The sequence below is a fragment of the Nicotiana tomentosiformis genome, chromosome 5 (assembly GCF_000390325.3).
Source record: "Nicotiana tomentosiformis chromosome 5, ASM39032v3, whole genome shotgun sequence".
In the NCBI taxonomy this organism is placed as follows: domain Eukaryota; kingdom Viridiplantae; phylum Streptophyta; class Magnoliopsida; order Solanales; family Solanaceae; genus Nicotiana; species Nicotiana tomentosiformis.
The window spans coordinates 89,606,003-89,630,566 of NC_090816.1; the positions used below are offsets into that span (position 1 = coordinate 89,606,003).

At 36.6% G+C, this 24,564-nt stretch overlaps 1 protein-coding gene across 9 annotated transcripts in view; it reads left to right on the forward strand.

The window, feature by feature from the left end:
* The first annotated feature begins 16,942 nt into the window (after window positions 1-16,942).
* Window positions 16,943-24,564, forward strand: part of LOC104120624 (pentatricopeptide repeat-containing protein At4g33990-like) — a 161,949-nt gene continuing 154,327 nt past the window's right edge. For 6 of the 9 annotated variants that reach the window (XM_070175081.1, XM_070175077.1, XM_070175079.1 and 3 more), the window contains exons 1-2: window positions 16,944-17,277; window positions 24,044-24,212. In XM_070175081.1, the coding sequence (XP_070031182.1) occupies window positions 24,100-24,212 (113 nt within the window). In that variant the 5' untranslated portion in view covers window positions 16,944-17,277; window positions 24,044-24,099. Of the gene's footprint in view, window positions 17,282-20,324; window positions 20,411-24,043; window positions 24,213-24,564 lie in introns of those variants that run through there. The other 3 variants (XM_070175076.1, XM_070175075.1, XM_070175082.1) reach the window with 3 other exon arrangements.

Genomic DNA, 24,564 nt, shown 5'->3' on the forward strand with positions numbered 1-24,564 from the left:
GCCCAATTATCATCGGCCGAAAATCAACTTTAGAGTCTGAATGAGAAAAGCTTGGTTCAAATAAGGAAAACAGAGAAGCTCGAGGCTCGGTTGGCTTCTAAACTTGCCAAGGCTGAAAAGACAAAGGCCGATGCAGACGCATTTGTGGCTGTTTATCGGACCGATGCTGAGGCCGCTCAGTCGCATGCGATAGAAGTAGCCGAGATCGCTCGAACTCGAGCACATTGGATTGCCGAATTTGCCAAATGCCAATCTCGAAGGGAAACCCTCGAGGAGATCCATTCTCGAGGATTCGATCTTACTGAAGAGATAATAAAGGCAAAAGAGCTTGAAGCCGATGATGGGGCCTTGGCCTCCGTTGATGATGATGACGATGATAGTGATGGGAGCAAGAGCGGGTCTGTCACGCCCCGAACCTAGGAGCGAGACAAGCACCCCGTGCCTCACCTAACCTGGCGTACCAAATTGCGACTAAGGGACTCTGAACACATAATGTCATACTTTGGCCATGGGGCCACCTTGCAAGACAATTTGCGAAGCAAAATATAAAACTGAATGGAAACTAGCACTAACTAAATATCAATATAAAGCTAGGCCGACAAGGCCGTCATAGCTACTACAGCTGACAAACCACCAATTTATACAAACCCAACATACTGCACTAACCAACAGGATATGCCTACAAGCCTCTACTGATAGATGTACTGTGATCGGAACAGGGCCCCGACCTACCCATAACATATATACAGATATACATAAGATGTACACAAAACTCTAGTCCTGGCAACTCCGAAAGACGTGGAGCTTACCGATCAGGCGGAACTCGGAAAACACCTACTGAGGAGGTCTACCCGTCTGTCTGTCTGAACCTGCACGCATGAAATGCAGCGCCCCCAAAAAAGGGACGTCAGTACGAAATAATGTACCGAGTATGTAAGGCAATAAAATAACTGAAATCTGAAACTGAACTGATAATATGATAACTGAAATTAACTGGGAGTCAAAGATGATCTGGAGATATACTTACCTGCTGATACTGACTCAACTCCTTCAATATAGTAAGTAAAATAATTGTACGGCCTTATAAGGCTCGGTATATATAACTGCTCTGCCATAGTAGGCTCGCTTATAGGCGCTCGGCCATACTAGGCTATGTATCTCGACCATGCTGGGCTCGCTCATAGGCGCTCGGCCACAGTAGGCTCGGTATATAACTTTCCATCTGATCAGAGGTTGCCCAATAGGGGCCTGCCCATCGATTATAGCTCGATGGTAATGAAAATACTGTAATACTGTATATATAGGCTTGCTGCTCTCTTGACTGAAAGAAGACAATACTAAAATTGAATATAGAGTCTCGATAAGGAATAATATTGTAACTTATGAGACTAGAATAGTGTGAATAAATTCATGAATATGAACTTCTCTTTTTGTCTCATTACTAACACATGTAGCTACGAGATCATGCCAAAATGAAGGAAGGCTTAGCCTTAACATACCTTATCACAATCTTTTCAATCACCAAGTTGAACTCACCTCTTCGCACCTTAATCTACAAGAATGATAATAATACTATCGTTAAGTTACGAAAGGTACAACTATCGCACAACGAACGACAAACCTATTTTGTATTAAAACGGGCAGCATCTCCCCTATAATATGCCCTTCCTCCAACTTCAAGATAACACCAACAATACAAGGACAGAACAATAACAACATATATACATCATTTTCCAGCCCTATATACACCATCAAATACTACAAAACAGCCCAACACACCCCAATCTCTTCGTACACAAAACGACCACTGTAGTAGTGTCAAACGACCCGAAAATGTTATGACGAACGACCAGCCAACCACCCTACATTTATATGGTGTTTATAAACCCCCTTCCTCCTCCAAAACTCCACAAAATAGTAATAAAACACGCAGCCCAACAGCAACACAAAACAGTCCACAAAACAGTCCGCTACAAGTGAATAACTCGAACTCACGGCTTCCAATCACCATCCCGTGAGTTCTTACAAGTATAGAACGACTTACCATGAATTTACAGAAGAAAAAATGGATGAAAGAGAGCAGTAAACTCACCTTATTTGTTGGATAACTCAGCTCCTATCTTGGTTCTTCAAACTCTAAGTTTTACCTCCAATTGGAACTTGAAAGGGAGAGAAAATCAATTAGGGTTTGTGGGAAATTTTTGGGAGGATTCTTTGCAGAGCTTATGTCTGGTTATTATGCTCTATTTTAAGTCTAATATATGAAGAAAATAGGCCCTTAAAAGGCCTCTTTGGACGACCCGAAATGGCCCATTTTTGGGCTTTCATTTAAGCAAGTAGGTGACACACCTACTTGTCACCTAGCAGCTTGCGCAGTATCGCAAAAATGCACATATCTCTCTACTCCGATGTCGTATTGACAAATGGTTTAATGCGTTGGAAAATAGACTCATAGATCTTTAATTTGATGGGTGGAACACACCATAACTCTAAGTATATTGGGAGAAAATTGCAGTTACAGTTGACCCAAAGTTTCAGTAAAACTTATGAATGTAACTTGTGATGACTTTCATCGACTTTTGTTCCACAACTCGCTTGACTTAAAAACATAACACACGGATGTAATACGACTAATATAAATCATAACATAATCTCTTTATCATGTTAATCACCCTAGTCTCACCCCAAAGGTACATGTTATAACATTCCCAACTTGTCGACTTTCGATGAAACATTGTTTTATTTAATTGCTTTAGCTTCTGAACTGTCCAACCCTCTTTGTACTTGTTGTTCATGATCTTCAATATTTGTAACCTCAGAGGTAACATGATTAACTTACTTTATATACTTTTAAATATTATCTCATTTTTTTGTCCTACATTAGTTTGCTTACGACGCATTTTTACATACGAAAATATAGGGTGTAACATCACTCCCCCTTGGGAACATTCGTCCTCGAATGTTTACTCTTGGAGACTTTGGAAACTTTTTCCAGAGTATCCTTCATACACTAGGTTAAAACCAACCTGCACGTAGCCAGAAACATACTATGCATGCCACACATGGCCAATCTTTATAAATAGCAGCAATTTGCCTCACCGACCGTAAATCATAAATATTGAAAGTGAAAAATAAAAGCTTACCTGATGACCTGCTAGCCTACATAGAGCTATGTTGTAGCGTCCCATCTCGAACCATATCTTCATTTTGAAATAGGTGGGGGTATTTAGACTTCATTTCTTCCTCCGATTCCCACGTCATCTCTTCTACATTCTTGCTCCTCCATAAAACCTTTACGGAAGCTACCTCCTTATTTCGTAGATTGCGGATTTGTCGGTCTAGGATGGCAACTGGAATTTCCTCATATGACAAGTCCTCTGTAATCTGTACATCATCCGTGGGCACCACTCGGGTAGGATCGCCAATGCACTTCCGTAGCATAGATACGTGAAAAACCGGATGGACAGACTCCAATTCTGAGGGCAACTCTAACTCATAAGCTAGTTGGCCCACTCTCCGAATGATCCTATAAGGCCCAATATACCGTGGGCTAAGCTTTCCTTTCTTGCCAAACCTCATCACGCCCTTCATAGGTGATACCTTTAAGAATACCCAGTCATTAATCCTGAACTCTAAGTCTCGTCGCCGCACGTCAAAATATGACTTCTGACGACTCTGAGCTGTCAACAGTCGCTCCCGGATAACCTTTACTTTCTCTATGGCCTGCTGAACCAGGTCTGGCCCATGTAACCCAGATTCTCCAACATCAAACCACCCTATAGGAGATCTGCACTTACGCCCATACAAAGCCTCGTACGGAGCCATCTGGATACTGGAGTGGTAACTGTTATTATATGCAAACTCGATAAGAGGTAGATGTTCATCCCAACTTCTTTTAAAATCCAACACACATACTCGTAACATATCCTGGCGTACCAAATTGCGACTAAGGGACTCTGAACACATAATGTCATACTTTGGCCATGGGGCCACCTTGCAAGACAATTTGCGAAGCAAAATATAAAACTGAATGGAAACTAGCGCTAACTAAACATCAATATAAAGCTAGGCTGAAAAGGCCGTCATAGCTACTACAGCTGACAAACCACCAAATTATACATACCAGGCCTACAAACCCAACATACTGTACTAACCAACAGGATATGTCTACAAGCCTCTACTGATAGATGTACTATGATCGGAACAGGTCCCCGACCTACCCATAACATATATACAGATATACATAAGATGTACACAACACTCTAGACCTGGCAACTCCGAAAGACGTGGAGCTTACCGATCAGGCTGAACTCAGGAAACACCTACTGAGGAGATCTACTCGCCTGTCTATCTGAACCAGCATGCATGAAATGCAGCGTCCCCAGAAAAGGGACATTAGTACGAAATAATGTACCGAGTATGTAAGGAAATAACATAACTAAAAATCAAAACTGAACTGATAATATAATAACTGGAAGTAACTGGGAGTCAAAGATGATCTGGAGATATACTTACCTGCTGATACTGACTCAACTCCTTCAATATAGTAAGTAAAATAATTATACGGCCTTATAAGGCTCGGTATATATAACTGCTCTGCCATAGTAGGCTCGCTCATAGGCGCTCGGCCATACTAGGCTATGTATCTCGACCATGCTGGGCTCGCTCATAGGCGCTCGGCCACAGTAGGCTCGGTATATAACTTTCCATCTGATCAGAGGTTGCCCAATAGGGTCCTGCCCATCGATTATAGCTCGATGGTAATGAAAATACTGTAATACTGTATATATAGGCTTGCTGCTCTCTTGACTGGAAGAAGACAAGACTAAAATTGAATATAGAGTCTCGATAAGGAATAATATTGTAACTTATGAGACTAGAATAGTGTGAATAAATTCATGAATATGAACTTCTCTTTTTGTCTCATTACTAACACATGTAGCTACGAGTTCATGCCACAAGGGGGGAGTGATGTTACACCCTATATTTTCGTATGTAAAAATGCGTCGTAAGCAAACTAATGTAGGACAAAAAAATGAGATAATATTTAAAAGTATATAAAGTAAGTTAATCATGTTACCTCTGAGGTTACAAATATTGAAGATCATGAACAACAAGTACAAAGAGGGTTGGACAGTTCAGAAGCTAAAGCAATTAAATAAAACAATGTTTCATCGAAAGTCGACAAGTTGGGAATGTTATAACATGTACCTTTGGGGTGAGACTAGGGTGATTAACATGATAAAGAGATTATGTTATGATTTATATTAGTCGTATTACATCCGTGTGTTATGTTTTTAAGTCAAGCGAGTTGTGGAACAAAAGTCGATGAAAGTCATCACAAGTTACATTCATAAGTTTTACTGAAACTTTGGGTCAAATGTAAGTTTTACCTCCAATTGGAACTTGAAAGGGAGAGAAAATCAATTAGGGTTTGTGGGAAATTTTTGGGAGGATTCTTTGCAGAGCTTATGTCTGGTTATTATGCTCTATTTTAAGTCTAATATATGAAGAAAATAGGCCCTTAAAAGGCCTCTTTGGACGACCCGAAATGGCCCATTTTTGGGCTTTCATTTAAGCAAGTAGGTGACACACCTACTTGTCACCTAGCAGCTTGCGCAGTATCGCAAAAATGCACATATCTCTCTACTCCGATGTCGTATTGACAAATGGTTTAATGCGTTGGAAAATAGACTCATAGATCTTTAATTTGATGGGTGGAACACACCATAACTCTAAGTATATTGGGAGAAAATTGCAGTTACAGTTGACCCAAAGTTTCAGTAAAACTTATGAATGTAACTTGTGATGACTTTCATCGACTTTTGTTCCACAACTCGCTTGACTTAAAAACATAACACACGGATGTAATACGACTAATATAAATCATAACATAATCTCTTTATCATGTTAATCACCCTAGTCTCACCCCAAAGGTACATGTTATAACATTCCCAACTTGTCGACTTTCGATGAAACATTGTTTTATTTAATTGCTTTAGCTTCTGAACTGTCCAACCCTCTTTGTACTTGTTGTTCATGATCTTCAATATTTGTAACCTCAGAGGTAACATGATTAACTTACTTTATATACTTTTAAATATTATCTCATTTTTTTGTCCTACATTAGTTTGCTTACGACGTATTTTTACATACGAAAATATAGGGTGTAACAGGGTCTCAGAGTGGGGAGGAGCCCGATGGAGAAAAAGACTGCTCCCGTAGATAATTAGGGCTTTTATTATTTTGATCTTTTCGTGTAAGGTCCTGATCGGGAATTTTGTAAACATATATATAAAGGTCTTTTTCTTTTCCCAACTTGTCTCTGTTTTCTTTTCTGCCTAGTAAAGATTTTGTTTTACTTGTGTCTTATGAAAATGTTCATAAGTTTGAGGATTTAGTTGAGTGAGTGTTTGCTCGAACTTTTAGTAAAGCAACCCTTAGGATTAATAGTTGAGTGAGCGATTGCTCGAACTCGAAGAGATATATTCCTTAGGCTCAAGAGTTGAGCGAGTGATTGCTTGAACTCGAAGTATTTCAGCCCGTAGGCTTTATGGTCGAGTGAGTAATTCGAACTCAAAGTAATGTAGCCCGTAGCCTATATGGTCGAGTGAGAGTTTGCTCGAACTCAAAATAAGAGTAGCCCGTAGGCTTAGTCGAGTAAATGTTTTCTCGAACTCGAAGTAATGTAGCCCGTAGGCTTAATGGTCAAGTGAGAGTATGCTCGAACTCGAAATAAGAGTAGCCCGTAGGCTTAGTAGTCGAGTGAGTGATTCAAACTCGAAGTAATGTAGCTCGTAGGCTTAATGGTCGAGTGAGAGTTTACTCGATCTCGAAATAAGAGCAGCTCGTAGGCTTAGTAGTCGAGTGAGTGATTCAAACTTGAAGTAGTGTAGCTCGTAGGCTTAATGGTCGAGTGAGAGTTTGCTCGAACTCGAAATAAGAGTAGCCCGTAGGCTTAGTAGTCGAGTGAGTGATTCGAACTCGAAGTAATGTAGGCCGTAGGCTTAATGGTCGAGTGAGAGTTTGCTCGAACTCGAAATAAGAGTAGCATGTAGGCTTGATGGTGTAAGTTTTTTCAAACTCCTTCGGTAGTGGTCGACCCTTAAGCCTATTTGAATCATGAAGCAGGACGAAAATTTTCAAAATATGAGTTATCGGTAAAGAGGTCATTATACATATGTTCGTATTTTGTGCCATGGCTCGAGCAAAACTATGCGGGCATGGTTCGTTTTGACCATTTGGCCCTTATACTTTTCCCTATCGAGACCCTGTTTGATATGACTTTGGTACGAAATAACCTTTTTGTATCGAAATCGATTTATTCGATGGTAAATCCCCCACTATTCGAGGTTGATTATAAAGAAGCCTTGGATACTATTGAAATGTCCTCATGTAGCACATAGTTGTTGTCTCGTTAAAAACCTTCCCGGAAAAACCCAGTTGGGATAAAAATCGATCTAAGGGAAAAAGAGTGCAACGCGTACTTTAAAACCTGAGGTCTCGATGTTTTTGGCTGAACTCCTGCAATGAGTTAGTATCGAATATATATAGATGAAGGAATAGAGAAAATCATACCTTAACAATAATATCGTTTGAGGTGTGACACGTTCCAAATGATTGGTAATTGTTCGTCATTTATAATACCGAGTTTGTAGGATCCTTTACCGACGTTTTCGAGTACTTGATATGGTCCTTCCCAGTTCGGACCCAGTTTTTCTTCGTTTGGATTTTAGGTGTCGAGGGTGACTTTTCTTAGCACTAAGTCCCCGATTTTAAAATGGCGAAGCTCGGTTCTTCGATTATAGTATCTTTCGATCTGCCGCTTTTGGGCGGCCAATCGGACGAGAGTGGATTCTCGTTTTTCATCCAATAATTCGAGGCTAGTATTCATAGCCTCGTGAATTGACTTTTCTGTTGTATATAGAAACCTGGCACTGGGTTCTCCGACTTTGACTAGAATCAAGGCTTAGATGCCATATACTAAGAAGAATGGGGTTGCCCCCGTACTGGATTTTGATGTTGTTCGATACGCCCAAAGAACTTCGGGTAGGATTTCTCTCCATTTTCCCTTGGCGTCGTTTAACCTTTTCTTTAGATTTTGAATGATAGTTTTGTTCATCGATTCGGCCTGTCCGCTCATACTAGGGTGATACGGTGTTGATAATATCCTTTTTATCTTATGGTCTTCGAGAAATTTCGTCACTTTGCTGCCGATAAATTGTTTTCCATTGTCACACACTATTTCGGCGGGTATCCCAAATCGGCATACGATATGATCCCAGATGAAGTCTATAACCTCTTTCTCTCTAACTTTTTCGAACGCATGTGCTTCAACCCATTTAGAGAAATAGTCAATCATAAATAAGATGAACTTAGCTTTACCTGGGGCCGATGGCAGAGGGCCGACGATATCCATTCCCCATTTCATGAATGGCCATGGGGATAGGACTGAGTGAAGTTGCTCTCTGGGCTGATGGATCATCGGTGCAAACCTTTGACATTAGTTATATTTTCGAACAAACTCCTTTGCATCTTTGTCCATATCGATCCAATAATATCCTGCTCTGATTATTTTTCGGACTAACGAATCTGTACTGGAATGATTTCCACAAGTACCCCTGTGAATCTCACGTAGGAAGTAATCGGTGTCCCCTGCTCCTAAGCATACTGCCAATGGTCCATCAAATGTCCTTCGGTATAATGTTCCATCTACAGTCAATATGAACCGAGCAACTTTGGTTCGTAGGGCCCTCAAATTTTTAGGGTCCGATGGGAGCTTTCCGTTCTTTAAGTATTCAATATACTTATTCCTCCAACCCAGGTTAAGCTTGTAGAGTTTATCTCGGCGTGACCTTCCTCGATCACGGATCTCTAGAGTTAAACGACAGTCCCCGAACTGATCTCATCTTTCCCGACCGATGATCCCATATTTGCAAGTGCATCGGCCTCACTGTTTTGTTCTCGAGGTACATGTTGTAAGGTCCATTCTTCGAAACGGTGCAAAGTTACCTGTAGTTTGTCCAAATACCTTTGCATTCTATCTTCTCGAACTTCGAAGGTTTTGTTTACTTGATTTACCACCAGCAAAGAGTCACACTTGGCTTCAATGATTTCTACTCCCAAGCTTTTAGCTAGCTCGAGACCTGCAATCATAGCCTCATACTCGGCCTCGTTGTTAGTCAATCTAGTAGTTTTAATAAATTGTCTAATAATGTTACCCGTGGGCGGCTTTAAAACGATGCCTAACCCGGACCCCTTCATGTTCGAAGCCCCATCCGTGAAAAGGGTCCATACCCCCGATGATGTACCCGATTTCAATAAGAGTTCTTTTTCAACTTCGGGTACGAGTGTCGGTGTGAAATAGGCCACGAAGTCCGTTAAAATTTAAGATTTGATGGTCGTACGGGGTTGATATTCGTTATTGTACCCACTGAGTTTGATGACCCATTTGGCCAATCGGGCTGATAGTTTAGGCTTGCGCAAAATATTACGAAGCGGGTAAGTGGTTAATACGCATATGGGGTGACATTGAAAGTACGGTCTTAACTTTTTAGAGGCGCTTATCAGTGCAAGTGCCAATTTTTCTAGGTGTGCATATCTAGTTTCTGCTTCTCCTAAGGTTCGACTTACATAATAAACGGGAAATTGCGTACCTTGATCTTCTCGAACTAGGACACCACTTACCGCGATTTTCGATACTGCCAAGTACAAGCAAAGTTTTTTGTCTGTTTTTGGAGTATGAAGCAGTGGTGGGCTCGATAGATATCGCTTTAATTCCTCTAATGCATGTTGACATTCCGGGGTCCAAGCGAAATCGTTCTTCTTTTTTAGTAGAGAGAAAAATGTGTGACTTCGATCAGACGACCTTAAAATGAATCGGCCTAAGGCAGCAATCCGTCTCGTTAGCCTCTGTATGACTTTTACACTGTCCACGATGGCGATGTCTTCGATGGCCTTGATTTTATCGAGGTTAATCTCGATCCCCCAATTTGATGTCATGAAGCCGAGGAACTTGCCCGAACCGACCCCGAAAGCGCATTTCTCGAGGTTGAGCTTCATGTTGTATTTCCTTAATGCAAATGAGCCAAATGGTCCTCTGCGCGCAGGAACTTAACTAGCATGTCATCAATATAAACCTCCATTGATTTACCTATTTGTTCCTCGAACATTTTATTTACTAGGCATTGGTAAGTAGCTCCTGTATTGTTTATCCCGAAGGGCATCACATTATAACAATATGTTCCATATTTGGTGACAAATGAAGTCTTTTCTTGGTCTTCCGGGTTCATTTGGATTTGATTATACCCGGAATAGGCATCGAGAAATGTAAGTACCTCGTGGCCGACCGTGGCATCGATCATGCGATCGATGTTGGGCAGCGGAAAAGAATTTGTAGGACATGCCTTGTTTAAATCCTTATAATCTACACACATTCTAAGTTTGTTCCCTTTTTTAAGGACTACAACTATATTGGCTAACCATTCGGGATATTTCACCTCCCGAATGGACCCTATTTTGAGAAATTTAGTTACCTCGTCTTTTATGAATACGTGCTTTACCTCGAACTGGGGTCTTCTTTTTTTCTTCACCGGTTTGAACCTAGGGTCCAGACTTAGCCAATGCGTCGTTATATCCGGTGGGATCCCTATTATATCTAAATGGGACCAAGCAAAACAATCTATGTTATCGATAATAAATTAAGTAAGACTTTTCCTGAGTTCGGGGGTTAATCCTGTTCCCAGGTATACCTTTTTCTCGGGCAGATGCTTGATCAATATAACCTATTCTAGTTCCTCGATTGTTGTTTTGGTGGCGTCAGAATCTTCAGGGGTGATAAAAGTTCGAGGCGTCAGAAAATCCTCCTCATCTTCTTCCATTTTATGCTTCCCTGATTCGGTCGAGATTGGCGGCTGTGATTGCTATTTGACTTCTCGCTTACCTTTAATGCTCGATATTTCTGAGGTTGAGAGTGTTGATATCAGTGTTACCCCATCGACTGCAAACATTTCCTTTGTAGCATGTTGCTCCCCGTATACTGTTTTCACGCCGTCTGATGCCGGGAATTTCATTACTTGGTTGAGAGTCAAGGGTACTGCTCTCATATTGTGGATCCAAGGCGATTACGTGGAACTTGGTACTTTGGATGGTCCCAGCCACGTTCACCGGTAGAATAATCTCCCATTTAGTTATTTTACTGGCCATATTGAAGCCGTTTAAGACCCAAGCTGCGGGCATGACTTGATTTTGCAGACCGAGCTGCTCCACAACCCTCGATCGGATGATGTTCGCAGAGCTACCTGGATCCACTAAAACACGCTTAACTTGAACTTTATTTAATAGGATAGAAATTACCAAAGCGTCATTGTGGGGATGAGAAATGCCTTCTGCTTCTTCGTTGTCGAATGATAAAGTGCCTTCAGGCACATAATCTCAAGTTGGTTTTACCCCAGTGGTCGGTACTTTATTGCGTTTGAGTACGGATCCTTATGGAGTGTCGACCCCACCGATGATCATATGAATGATATGTTGAGGTTACTCTTGTTCATTTTTTCTATTGGCGTCCCTTTCTCTAAAGTGATTCTTGGCTCGATCGCTGAGAAACTCTCGAAGGTGGCCCTTATTGAATAGACGGGCTACCTCTTCCCTTAATTGTTTGCAATACTCGATCTTGTGGCCATGCGTACCATGATATTTGCACATCGAATTTGAGTTTCTCTGGAAAGGATCGGTTTGCATGGGTCTGGGCCACATAGTGTCTTTGATTCTTCTGATTGTTGATACAATGTTAGATGCATCGACGCTGAAGTTATATTCTGATAACCGAGGTGCCCCTATAGGATCGGCATATTTGTCAAAACCACCCTTGTTCATAAGTCCCCGAAAATTCTGATCTTCGATTGTTCCGGACGAAATTGTGTCCCGAACCATTGTTCCTTCGATATGCAATGTAAGGTTGATATCGGTCTCTGTTCGACCTTGGCTCTCTGTCGATGTACCTTTGGTTTTTAATAACCGACATAGCCGACTTGTTTGGATGTACTAATCTGGGATGAGCTCTTAATTGGTCTTCGACCCTGGTTTTTGATTGGTATCGATTGTGTACATCTGCCCAAATTATTACTGGATACTCGATCAAATTTTATTTCAACCGACGTGATGCTATCGAACTTCGCTAGTTCAACCTTTGGGTGAAAGCTTGAACGGCCCAATCGTCTATGACCGGTGGCAATTCCATGCGTTCCATTTGAAATCGGGACACGAACTCCCTCGGCATTTCATTATCCCTTTGTTTTATTTTGAAAAGGTATGATTTTCTTATTGCGACTTTTATGGCATCAGTGTGTGCCTTTATAAAATAATCTGCTAACATGGCAAATGAGTCGATGAAATTCAGTGGTAGGTTGTGATACCAAATCATTGCTCCCTTCGAGAGGGTCTCTCCGAATTTTTTTAACAACACAAATTCGATTTCATCATCTTCTAAATCGTTACCCTTGATGGCATACGTGTAAGAGGTGACATGTTCGTTGGGGTCGGTCGTTCTGTTATATTTGGGAATTTCGGGCATACATAATATTTTGGGGATTGGTTTTGGGGCTGCGCTTGAGGGAAAAGGATTTTGCACAAATTTTTTGAATCCAACTCTTTTATCATTGGTGGAGCCCCCGGGATCTGATCGACCCTGGAGTCATATGTTTCTACTTTTCTATCGTTGGCTTCCACTCACTTTGTGAGCTCCTCGAGTATTTTAGCAATTTCGGGAGTAGTCCCCAATTCTTGCTCATTTGACCTCACTATGGCTAGCTCCGTTATGTGGGAAACTTCTCGAGGTGGACTGGGCTCCGGCCTGCTCGGTAGCTGGGTTTGGCTCTGCAACTGAGCTATCGCTACCTGTTGGGCTTGCAACATTTCAAAAATCATACGCAAGCTGACGTCGTTGTCCTCAATGTTATGGGTGTCTCGGGCAGATCGAGTGCCACCATTGATGCTATGTTCAGGTTCAGAACGTTGGTTTGCCTTAAGGGCCGCATGCGAATTAACGTCTAGTAGTACTTCGACTCGAACTTCAATGACATTGACAAGCGACTTTCCGACTCTAGGCGTCAAGTTGTTGGTTTCATCTTGAAGGCCGGCTTCGTTGTCGATAGGTAAAGCCATTAATTAGGGGTTTGTCCTTGCTAATCCGAAGCCAAAGATACTCTCGAAAGACAAGCGTAAAACGGTGTGCTTTGCAGGTTTGTATCAAACAACCACTGTTATCCCTAGCCTCACGGTGGGCTCCAAACTGTTTACCCAAAAAATTATATATAGTTAAATTTGTACGTAGTTCTACGGGTATGTGGTATAACTTGATACAATTCGTAAAGAGAAATAGAAATATCCAATCTTGACTATAAGAACGAAAGATAAAAACTATTGAAAAGAGGAAATAAAATAAAGTAAGAGAGCTCAAAGGATTGATCTTTCAATATAAAGAATAATCTTTTGTTACAATGTGTGAATGTGTCCCTCACAGAAACAACAATCATCCCTTTTATAATGGAGGGATCCTACTTTAGATATAATAAAAAATACATAGCGGAGAACCCATGAGGAACTAGTTTTTCCATAATTCCTGCCAAGATTATCTCTCCTAGTGTGGTTGCAATGACTCTTATCTGTGAGCTCGATATTGACTCGAGCTCTCGATCTTGACTCGAGCTCAATTCTGACTCGGAGTCTAGTATTGATTCGGGGTCGGTGTCGGTCGGTCTATGCATCTTAGGCTTGATAATTTCGTCTCGCCCCGTAGTTCGATTTGGATACGAGCTCGATAATGATACCGAACTTGTCATTGATCAGTCTTAGAACTCGAAACTTGATGACCTGACTTTGGACCTCGACCTGGTATTACGAAGCCGCCCTTCGATCAAAGTATTATCATACCGACCAGTCCGTACGACAGACTAATCGATTTTGACCGTATACATACTGCCTATCGGCTACGATAAGTAGTAAGCTTTTCAGAATATAGTGATGTATTAGATATTAAAGAGCCAAGAAAATCCGATTGCCGAAATTCTGTTCCTTAATTAGAATAACCTTAAAATTGAAAATTCATCTAACAAAATATTTGGTTCACCCTACAAAGGTACATTCATTATTAGAATATATCATATTGTTATGTGAGACGACCATATATAATATCTGCCAGAGATTTACTTTGAACATAATAGATGTTATTAAGTTAAAGATTCACTACAGGTGAACTATACTAATTGCTATGGTTCGTTCCATATCAATGAAATAATAATTTTTTGGAATTGGAGTATATTTCTTTTACTTTTCAGTTTTAAAAAATGTGTGCCTAAAAATATGGGATTTCATGATGTGAATAACGAATTTGTTAATTCTTTAAAAAATTGTAAGTTTTTTTTTCTATTTCAAATTTTTTTTAATCTCCAAATTTATTGAAGTTTTGTCTTAAAACATGACATATGTTGATATTTCGAAGTGACACTTGGCATAATGATTATTTTTCTTTTCTTCCTATTTGTATGTGAAAAATAATTGTAGTAAATTTTTTAGGTTTATAACAAATTAAATAAAAAACTAATGAAAAAATGTGGGAGTCCATTTTTTGAATAGATCGTGGAGTGTTTTTTTATTACTATTTCTATGTAAAAAAAAATTGTTGAATTTTTATTTATAATAAATTAAACAAAAAACTTATGAAAAAACGTGGGAGTCCAATTTTTTGGAATTGGAGTATTTTTTTTTACTTTTCAGTTTTAAAAAATGTGTGCCTAAAAACATGGGATTCCATGATGTGAATAACTGAATTTGTTAATTTTTTAAAATTTTGTAAGTTTTTTTCTATTTCAATTTTTTTTTGAATTTCCAAATTTATTGGAGTTCTGTCTTAAAACATGATACGTGTTGATATTTCGTAGTGACACTTGACATAATATCATGGATTTGTTTCTCCTTTTATATATAAATTTATTACTATTTCTATGTTAAAAAAATTGTTGAATTTTTATTTATAATAAATTAAACAAAAAACTTATGAAAAACGTGGGAGTCCATTTTTTTGGAATTGGAGTATTTTTTTTACTTTTTAGTTTTAAAAAATGTGTGCCTAAAATCATGGGACTCCATGATGTGAATAACTGAATTTGTTAATTCTTTAAAATTTTGTAAGTTTTTTTCAATTTCAATTTTTTTTTGAATCTCCAAATTTATTGGAGTTGTCTTAAAACATGACACATGTTGATATTTCGTAGTGACGCTTAGCATAATATCATGGATTTGCTTCTCCTTATATATATATATATATATATATATATATATATATATATATATATATATATATATATATATAAATAGGTTTATTACTATTTCTATGTAAAAAAAAATGTTCAGTTTTTATTTATAATAAATTAAACAAAAAACTTATGAAAAAACGTGGAAGTTTATTTTTTGGAATTGGAGTTTTTTTTTTTAATCTTTTCAGTTTTAAAAAAGAAAAATTGGCATCCTATAACAACACATAACATGAATTGGTAATTTTTTAGCCTTATATTAGGTTTGTCAAAGATAGCCCCAAACAATTGGCATTATATAGCCAAATCTTAAAAAAATTACTCTCTTTTATATTCTCTCTCAAAACAAACTACACGCTTATTTTGGCTTCCCACCCCTTTTCTATCCTTGTATTTCTTCTTCTATCTCTTCTCTTTTCTATCATAGTTTAGCAAAATTTCTTGCAAATTATGCAAAAAAAAAAAGATTAGTTGGATAAAAAGGTAAGGTTGATCTCACATTAGAGAAAATCAGAAGTAAAAACTAAGAGAGAAAAAATATATTTCAACTTTGTTTTTCTTTTCTCTTCTTTTTTTGGTTGGATTAAATGAGTGGGTGTAATTGAAATTAGTTAAAAATATCTAAACGAGGCTATATACAAAATTTGAGCAAGATTAGCAAAAACTAAGAGAGAAAAAATATATTTCAACTTCGTTTTTCTTCTCTCTTCTTTTTTCTGTTTGGATTGAATGAGTGAGTATGATTAAAATTGATTGAAAATGTCTAAACAAGGCTATATACAAAAATTGAGCAAGATTATAAGTGATTTAGACTGGTTTCAGGTAAAAAATCAGACCTAAAAATCCAAATGCGACATATGTATATCACGTTGTATATCGTGTACATCAGTGTATATCACACAAGTTGTATATCGTGTACATCAGTGTATAGTTGTATATCTATAACTAGGGCTATTTTCTACCAATTATATGAATATGTTGTTATACCATGCCAAAACCCCTTTAAAAAATGTGTGCCTAAAAACACGGGACTCCATGATGTGAATAACTGAATTTGTTAATTCTTTAAAAATTTTAGGTTTATAATAAATTAAATAAAAAACTAATGAAAAAATGTGGCAGTCCATTTTTTGAATAGATCGTGGAGTGTTTTTTTTAATTACTATTTCTATGTAAAAAAAATTGTTGATTTTTTATTTATAATAAATTAAACAAAAAACTTATGAAAAAATGTGGGAGTCCATTTTTTGGAATTGGAGTATTTTTTTTACTTTTCAGTTTTAAAAAATGTGTGCCTAAAAACATGGGACTCCATGATGTGAATAACTGAATTTGTTAATTTTTTAAAATTTTGTAAGTTTTTTTCTATTTCAATTTTCTTTTGAATCTCCAAATTTATTGGAGTTATGTCTTAAAACATGACACGTGCTTGATATTTTGTCTTAAAACATGACGTGTTAGATATTTGATAGTGACACTTGACATAATATGATGATTTGCTTATCCTATTATATATGGATAAATAGATTGGTAGATATAATTTTTTTTCTTTACAATATTGTTTTACGTAATAACAATTAATTAACTTTAACCAAAAAGTTAGGCAAAATAATCAAGTTTATTAGAACCTTCCATTATCTCTCAACAAACATAAACCCAAAAGAATACCCAGATCATATAAGGCAAAAAGAAGGATTCTTTATGGAATTAAACCTCAACCCATAACCAAATTCGATAAATCAGCAATGAGAACCAATTTGGCGTTCATACTATTTGTGCGTGATTGAGATTTCTATAATTTTTCAATTAGGGTTTCGATTAAAATTATAATAATAACTTGAAAGAATGAAGAAGAAGACGAGAGGTTGACGCTAAGAAATAACCAAAACACAACCAAAGTTTCTTCCATCTCTTCGATCCCGTTTCTCGCTGAAAATTGTCGCTGGTAATTGTGGGAGAAACCATCGCTGTAAGTTTTTTTTTTTTTTTTTTTAACCACATTCGTTGGTTGTGTGTTTGAATTAAGCTTTCAGTTTTAGTGTTCCTTGTTACCCTAGTCTTTGATTTTTATTTTTATATTTGGGAGTATTTGAGCAATATAGTCTGATTGAATGCGTACAAACAATTCTTATGGGCTGTTCATATCTTGATTTACTTTCTAGTATTATTTGAATTGATATGCTTTTCTGGAGTTTACATGTTTTGACAATCAGTAGGGTCTGCATCAGTAGTTTAAATTATGTTTCTGGAATCACATTTTAAAGTTTAATATTGCAAAGATCGAATGGAATTGAGTTTGAAGAGGTCCCATCAGAACTCTACAGATCCCGATTTTGTTCTCCTGAATTTGAAACTTCAAACCTGTTTTTTCTTTTTCGTATCTCTCATTTTCTCTATCTAGGGTAAGAGTTACTTGAAAAAAACTAGAGATTGACTATCCAGTTTACGATCGGAAGCTCTTCAGTTCAATCCTCCATCAGCTGTCCATGTTAACCATAACTTCAATCTACTGTGCTTTTGGTAATTGTTATCTTTCTAATTAAGCTTTTGTTAGTGAACTGTTATGTGGACTTTCATTGTACTTCCATCAGTCCATGTATGATAACCCCTATTTCTTATACAAAAATTAAAATTCTTTTTACTTTTATAAAGGATATAATCTTTACTCTAATCGAGTCAAAATACTGTTATTGGCTTTCTTTATGGGACTCCTAAGTTTCTTAGTGAGTATATTATTTAACCTATTTATGTCACAATTTCAAATTCCTCCAAACAATAAATCTTGTAAATATTTCTTGGTTCAAGTAACGATCATTCAATTAAGTGAAAATGACTCTCATCTATATCTAAGTGTGATGAAGAATTCTTAAAGTACCTCAAGGATATATTTGCTTCAAATCTATTAGTTCTCTTTCTTTGCCTTAAATTTTTGAGCTCTCTTTCTTGAATGTTTTGCTTTTCAGTTTGTGGTGTCTTTGGATTTTTTGATTGCATGTCTGTGATTGTATCTTGAAACTAAGTTTCGAATTCCTTTTTGCTAGCTTTCTTTTAGGTTACTTGCATTTTTTGGTCTGGTTATGAAGCGATTTTTTTTGGCCGGTATAAAATACTTACGTCTAAATTGCTACGATTTTTGGTTAAATATGGAGATTTTACAACTATAGAATGATGTTGAGGTAGAGAGGTAATTTGATTTAATTATCTGAAAGGTCTATACTTTGTGTCCTGTTTGTTCTTTCAGTATAAATGGATTAACCCGCCCTTAGTAAACCATTAAAAGTAGCAACTGTTGATTGATAAAACATACTATTTGCTTAGTGTTCTGGTTTAGTTAAGTAAATGGTTAGGCATGACCTTTTTCGTTACTGTAGGAATTTTGCAATCAGACTATTTTTCATCTAACGAAAGACAATTTTTTGTTGTAACTCTTTTTCTTTTATGATAATATATAGTTAAATTTTTATTCTAAATATATCATACATGGCCAAATCAATCGCCTTTTTCTTTCCTTCTTTTTTAGTGGAGTTTGATCACTTTTTTTCAAAAAATACATTTTAAATCACTTTGTTGTTGTGATCTTTCTTTTATTCTGAGGGGAAATCATGGATGTAGCTTCAATATATGTATGCAATACTAGTTTCGTATATGTTCCGATTATTTATTATTTGTGAGAAATTAAACTTATTTAAGGTTAGGACCTTATGAGTCTATTTCAGTCAATTCTCAATTTAATCTTCTAACTATGGTTCTAAGAAGGATGAATAGTCACTTTAGTTCCAACAAAAATTAAACTTCACTGTCTTTCTTTCTTTTCTCGGTTTTATGCTGTTTTTTTTGTTCAATTTTAGCGTGTTATCTCTTGTCCAACTGATAGATATCTTATTCGTGCTGAATATGCATTTTACATGAGTACGTAATTCAGATGACTCCCAGACTTTAAAAGGGGTAGCAAACACAACATTTTAGGTTTTCATGAAAATTACATAGGTTGGTTGCTCTGTATTGTTTTTTGCTAATAAAGTTACTTTAAAAGAAGTTACAGTAGAAATTCATCAACCTTGATAAGAATAGAAGAATGATAACATTATAACTTTAGAGGTTTGTTATCGGATTGAATATTAGAAACAATGTTAACAAACAATTCACATTATAAAAGTTCGGAAGTTAAGCAGTGTATGGTAAACTTACTTTGAGAGTCAATATCAAATTTTAAAACTGATTAACAACTTATTTGATACTAGTATATAATAAATGTTAATCTCTAGGCAGATTATTCAAGACTATAGACACATTAACGGAGGCTATGGGCACTAACAACAATCCCTGAGTAGCTGCTGCTCCTAGTGTTAATTGTTAAACAACCATCACTAGTGTGAACATTGGTGTGCTCTAGTAAACGTAGCAAAACACAAAAATGAAACTTTAGTAGACCACGCTAAATTATTTTATAAAGCATCTAAGCTTACTTACTACTGCAAGTTAATTTGGTCTGGATATCAAGTTTCTTGGAATCATGCAGGATCTCCATGGTAAAGTTTGTATATTGAGGGCATCTGCATCCTTAATATTCAAGAAAATGTTTCAGTGTTTGCTCCAGGGGAAAAAAAGACTAGAGATTTTATCTTTGTACAGAGAACATCCATTTGATTTGCATCTACTTATCTGCTTTTTTTTGGTAAATAGATAAATTACTATCTGTCTTTTTTTTCTTTTTTGGTGAAAGTGGAGATGATCTTCCATTATAATTACACTGATTATCTACCGAGTTTCAGAGGTATAAATTTCTGAGTATCAAAAAAAGAAGAAATTTGCAGCTTAAAAGCGTGAAAATGGTACGATCTTTATAAGAACCATGCGGCATGGACTTCCAAGAATACCAGCTATTCATTTGGCTTAAAAGTTGTTTTATTCTAAATTTGTTTTGTTTCTTCGTCTTTTGGTTTATCTTGATTATTGCAACATTTGGTTTCTTCTGTGATTTTCTAATAAGTATTAAATTTATATTGTTTTCTTCAGTGCTCGTTCACCCGGAGAAGCTTCTCCTGCACAACAAGATGCTATTCAACTAATAAATCGTCTATCTACTGGTAGTAACAATCAGGGTTAGTACTTACTCCAAATGTTACACTTCTTCTCCTCCAAAAGATGAGGCGAGTTTGAAGCCATTTTAAAAGAGCTATGGCTCTTAACATAAGTATCCAAATTAAGTTTTATGGGTTTGAGTGTTTGATCATGAGAGGAGCAGATCTACGGCTGAAGAAATGCTTAGAGGATAGCGAAGGAGGAGGAAGGGGGTGGGGGCAAAGAAGCAGAAGGGATTTTGAAGGTGGGAATGCGAAAAGAGGGGCCCATTTGTTAAAGATGATAAGAAAATATAATAAAGTAGTAAAAAGAAGTGGATGGGCCCAAATTTATTTTATCCGTTTTAGGCTTCAAACTCGCCTCATCTTTTTTTTTTTTGCCACATCAACATTTGGGTGGTATTAGTTCCACTAAAAATAAGAATTGGAAGGTAATAGGTCATCCGAAAAGATTAAGTGTGTATGTGACTTTTTCGGACAACTATAGGGTGTAACTTATGTATTTTCCCTATAAATTATACTATTATGCAGCAAACATATATCATATATGTATGCACAGTATAATACTTATAGATATTAATTTTTCATATTTAAAATATTAGTGAAATATTAACAAGTTTGTTTGAGGAATATTTTAAGTAAACTAATAATTTTTGCTCACAGATATTTAACTTTCCTTTTAAGTGAAATTATGGTCTAAATACAAGTTCCAAGTTCTAAATACTCTTCTCCAACTTCAACTTTAATTTCAAATACTTCTTTTTCCTTTTATCATTTCAAATACTTATTTTTTTAAATTTCAATCAAGTAATCTCTTCTCCGCTCCTTTCAATTTGAATTTCACATGAGAATTTTAGAATTTTGATAAAAAATGAAGGTCGTTATGTCTTTTTTATGCTTTAGGCATCTCGTATTTGGAACTTACTAACCTAAGTAATCAGATTCACGCTGAGCTGATTGGTAGAGGGAAATGGATAAATTTACAAACAACCACTTTAACAAAAGCTATTTGAATAAAAGTCGCAATTCAAAAATTGATCTATATTTAGTGACATTTAAGACAAATTACCCCAATTTATTTATTTAAAAGAAGACATTAACTACAATATGGAGTTGAAAATGATGAAAATATTAGAGACGCGCGCACCTTCAGAGCTTATGGTGAAAGCAGTTGCAGAGATTGCTTTTGCATCTAAATTCTGTTAAACCCAGCAAAATTACAGTAACGGTGTCATGAAAATTAAATGGGAGAGAAAATTAGTACTCCGTTATATCGCCAATCTTCATCGGAGACCCATTGTACCGCCTCTTCGCTACCGTCCAAATACGTGTTGGATTTGAAAAGTTAAGAAATTTATAGCGAAAGGTAAAGGGGAGTGCATGTTTTTTGTTTAGGAATTCCATTTTCTGTTACGGATTGGCTCTTTTCAGTTTAAGTTAATGCTTTTTTGTCAGTCGTGGACCAAAAAGTGTCCCATTTTAAAATTTAAAGGATATTAGTATTAAAGGTTAATATACTCGGAGTGATTTTATGGACATTAGTTGTGTGATGCCTCTTTTTATGTCACACATTTGTGGACCCATATCTTACACATTTGGGTCCACAAAATCCTGGGACAACAAAGTTGTGAGACAAAAAATAAAAATTTTCATATACTTATAAAAGATCTACTTAAACCTAGCCTCATACACTAGGGACAAATTGAAATTGTCCTAATTAGCTAGTTTTCCAAACGAAGGGTCTATTCTATTCGGCCGCGAAGGCAAAGCTCCTCCTCCCCTTCTCAATGTATCTTCTCTGCTTCCATCCTACACACTTGAGGTAAGTTTCTAAACAAAGGGCAATACGCCACTTGCTTAAATGCCTCAAGATTTTATGTTTGTTGGGTCTAGTATTAATACTGCACCAACTCACTACTCCTTTTTGTTGCTAACTAGTGTCTAAAGGTCTCGTCTTTATATGGATTCAAATTTTGCCCGGTCAATGGATGTAAACTTAAAGTAAATGTATAATATAAACTATATTTTGCTGTTTGTTGTTTTAGAAGTTGTTTTTTTAGCCATTATACTTGTTTTCTGTTTTATTGTTGGGTCCTTTCTTGAGTAATAAGCAGAGAATTGAAGACCTTGTTGATAATACTGGCTTGAGCCTCTTTTTTTAGTTTCAGCTCATTTTGTCGCAGTTTTTATGCTTGAAATCATAAGCAGTTGAATCTATACATTCGATTGTTCTTTGGCGTCCGAGCCTCAAAATTTTTCTGTTTTACATTTGCATTTTATACCGTAGAATTGTTAAAAGTTCTTTCTCCCGTTAATATTTTACATTTGATGATTATATTAGGCAAGTTTGAATAACACTCGATGTGATATATCATGAGATGCTATTTTAAGTAGTGATGCTGACATACTGTAGTGCTGGTAAAAGTGAAAGCTTTTATGGGCAGTTGGATTTGTGTGCTCTTCATTTCTTTTTTCCATTTCATTTAGGAAAAAACAATGGTTGCACATTTCGAAGGATGATGTCATTTTGTTGACCAAACCCTAGAATTATTTTGAGAAACATCTTTCATGTAGAGATTCTTTTTGTTAAACCATTTTATGTGCAACCAGTCCAGGGATGGAAATTGAGCTGGTCGTTTCACATTTCTATAGATAAAACAACCTTGTAGTGATTGCGTTATGCCTTGGTTGGTTAGTTTTCTGGTTGTTTGTTTTTTTTCTCTTTATTTTGGCATATGAATGACAGGGATTAAGGACATTCGTAGATTATCTTGCTCACTCCTATTTAGAAATCAATCGAGCAGTTGATAATCCAGAGATGGACAAAACCTGCTTTTTGATGAGTAACATGGGTGTGAATACTGTGCAAATTCTTCGAGAAATGAACAAACTTCATACATCTATCATGAGATTTGTATGCTTTTCTTGTTTGTAAAAAAAATTACCTTTCGGAGGCCTACTATTATTCACTGATTTTATTTTTTTATAAACAATGCTTTGACAAATGTTTTGCCTTTAGCCTTTTTCTCAACTGCAATAAGGGAATAGTACCGGTAAGTAGTAATTCAGCTGCTGAAGGGCAGAATTCTCCTGTATATTTCCATAATCTTAATTTTATATTGCAAGAGTTAATCTAAATCAAGAATATTCATGACAGGACAGTGGGAAAAAAAAGAGATAAGGTTTGGGTGATTAGCTCCAGCCAAAGGTTTAAACAAGCCTAAATTCCAGCCTTGATTTAAACAGGAAAACAAACGACAAGCTTCTTTGCTTAGTCTTTCTCTTTCCTGATTTGGCAGCTAATGCATATTTATTCTGATTTGCAAAGAAAATAGAAGTTTGACTGATCATATAGTGATTATAATGTGGTTTATCCTTACCATTCGCAAAAAAATTAGTGATCATGATGTGGTTTGTAAAAATGTGATGCGAACATTCTGAACATTCTTCAGTACAGGGGGAATTTCCTTACCCCTGTAAGTTGCCCAATCAATTTTTTGGATTTTGTTAGCTCCCTGAACTTGGCTTAGCCAACATTGTACTGGAGCTAGCATTGCTTTTGTTTTTTGTAACTACTTTGCATTTTCTTGATGCCTTTCAATGATAATGCTCTTACTTCAAAAATTAAAAAATAAAAAAAAATTCTTCGGTCAGTGTGTAGGAATGGAAATGCTGTCATTTGGAGAATGTAAATTTAGCCGAAACAGCTGATGCTGCTTTTTGGTTGCGCAAAGAGGCGCTTGCAAAGAGATTGCCAATATCTTGTCAGGATCAACAGTGCCATGTCAGCGCCGAGGTCAATGTTGCTATGTCACAGAGGTGGGTAAGAACAATGTGGTTTAACTTTTCTCTGCTGGATCCGTATAATAGTACTGCAAACATTTATCTAAATTATTCTTGTTTGATTGAAGATGTGTGGCAAGACATCTATCTAACATTGTTTAGATTTTAATTGCCGACATTAATTTGAATTTCGAAGGAATACAAAGTTCAAACACGGAAATGATAATCCATGGTTTTTTTAGTTGTTTGCAACTCTTGCTCTTTCTTGGCTAGGTGGTAAAGAACTATATTTGTTTTGATAATTAGGTAATAAAGAATTGTAAGAGTTAAGGGAAGCATTTTGCATGCTCGTTAAGTTTTTCCCCAGATAAAATGGCATAATTAGTTCAATT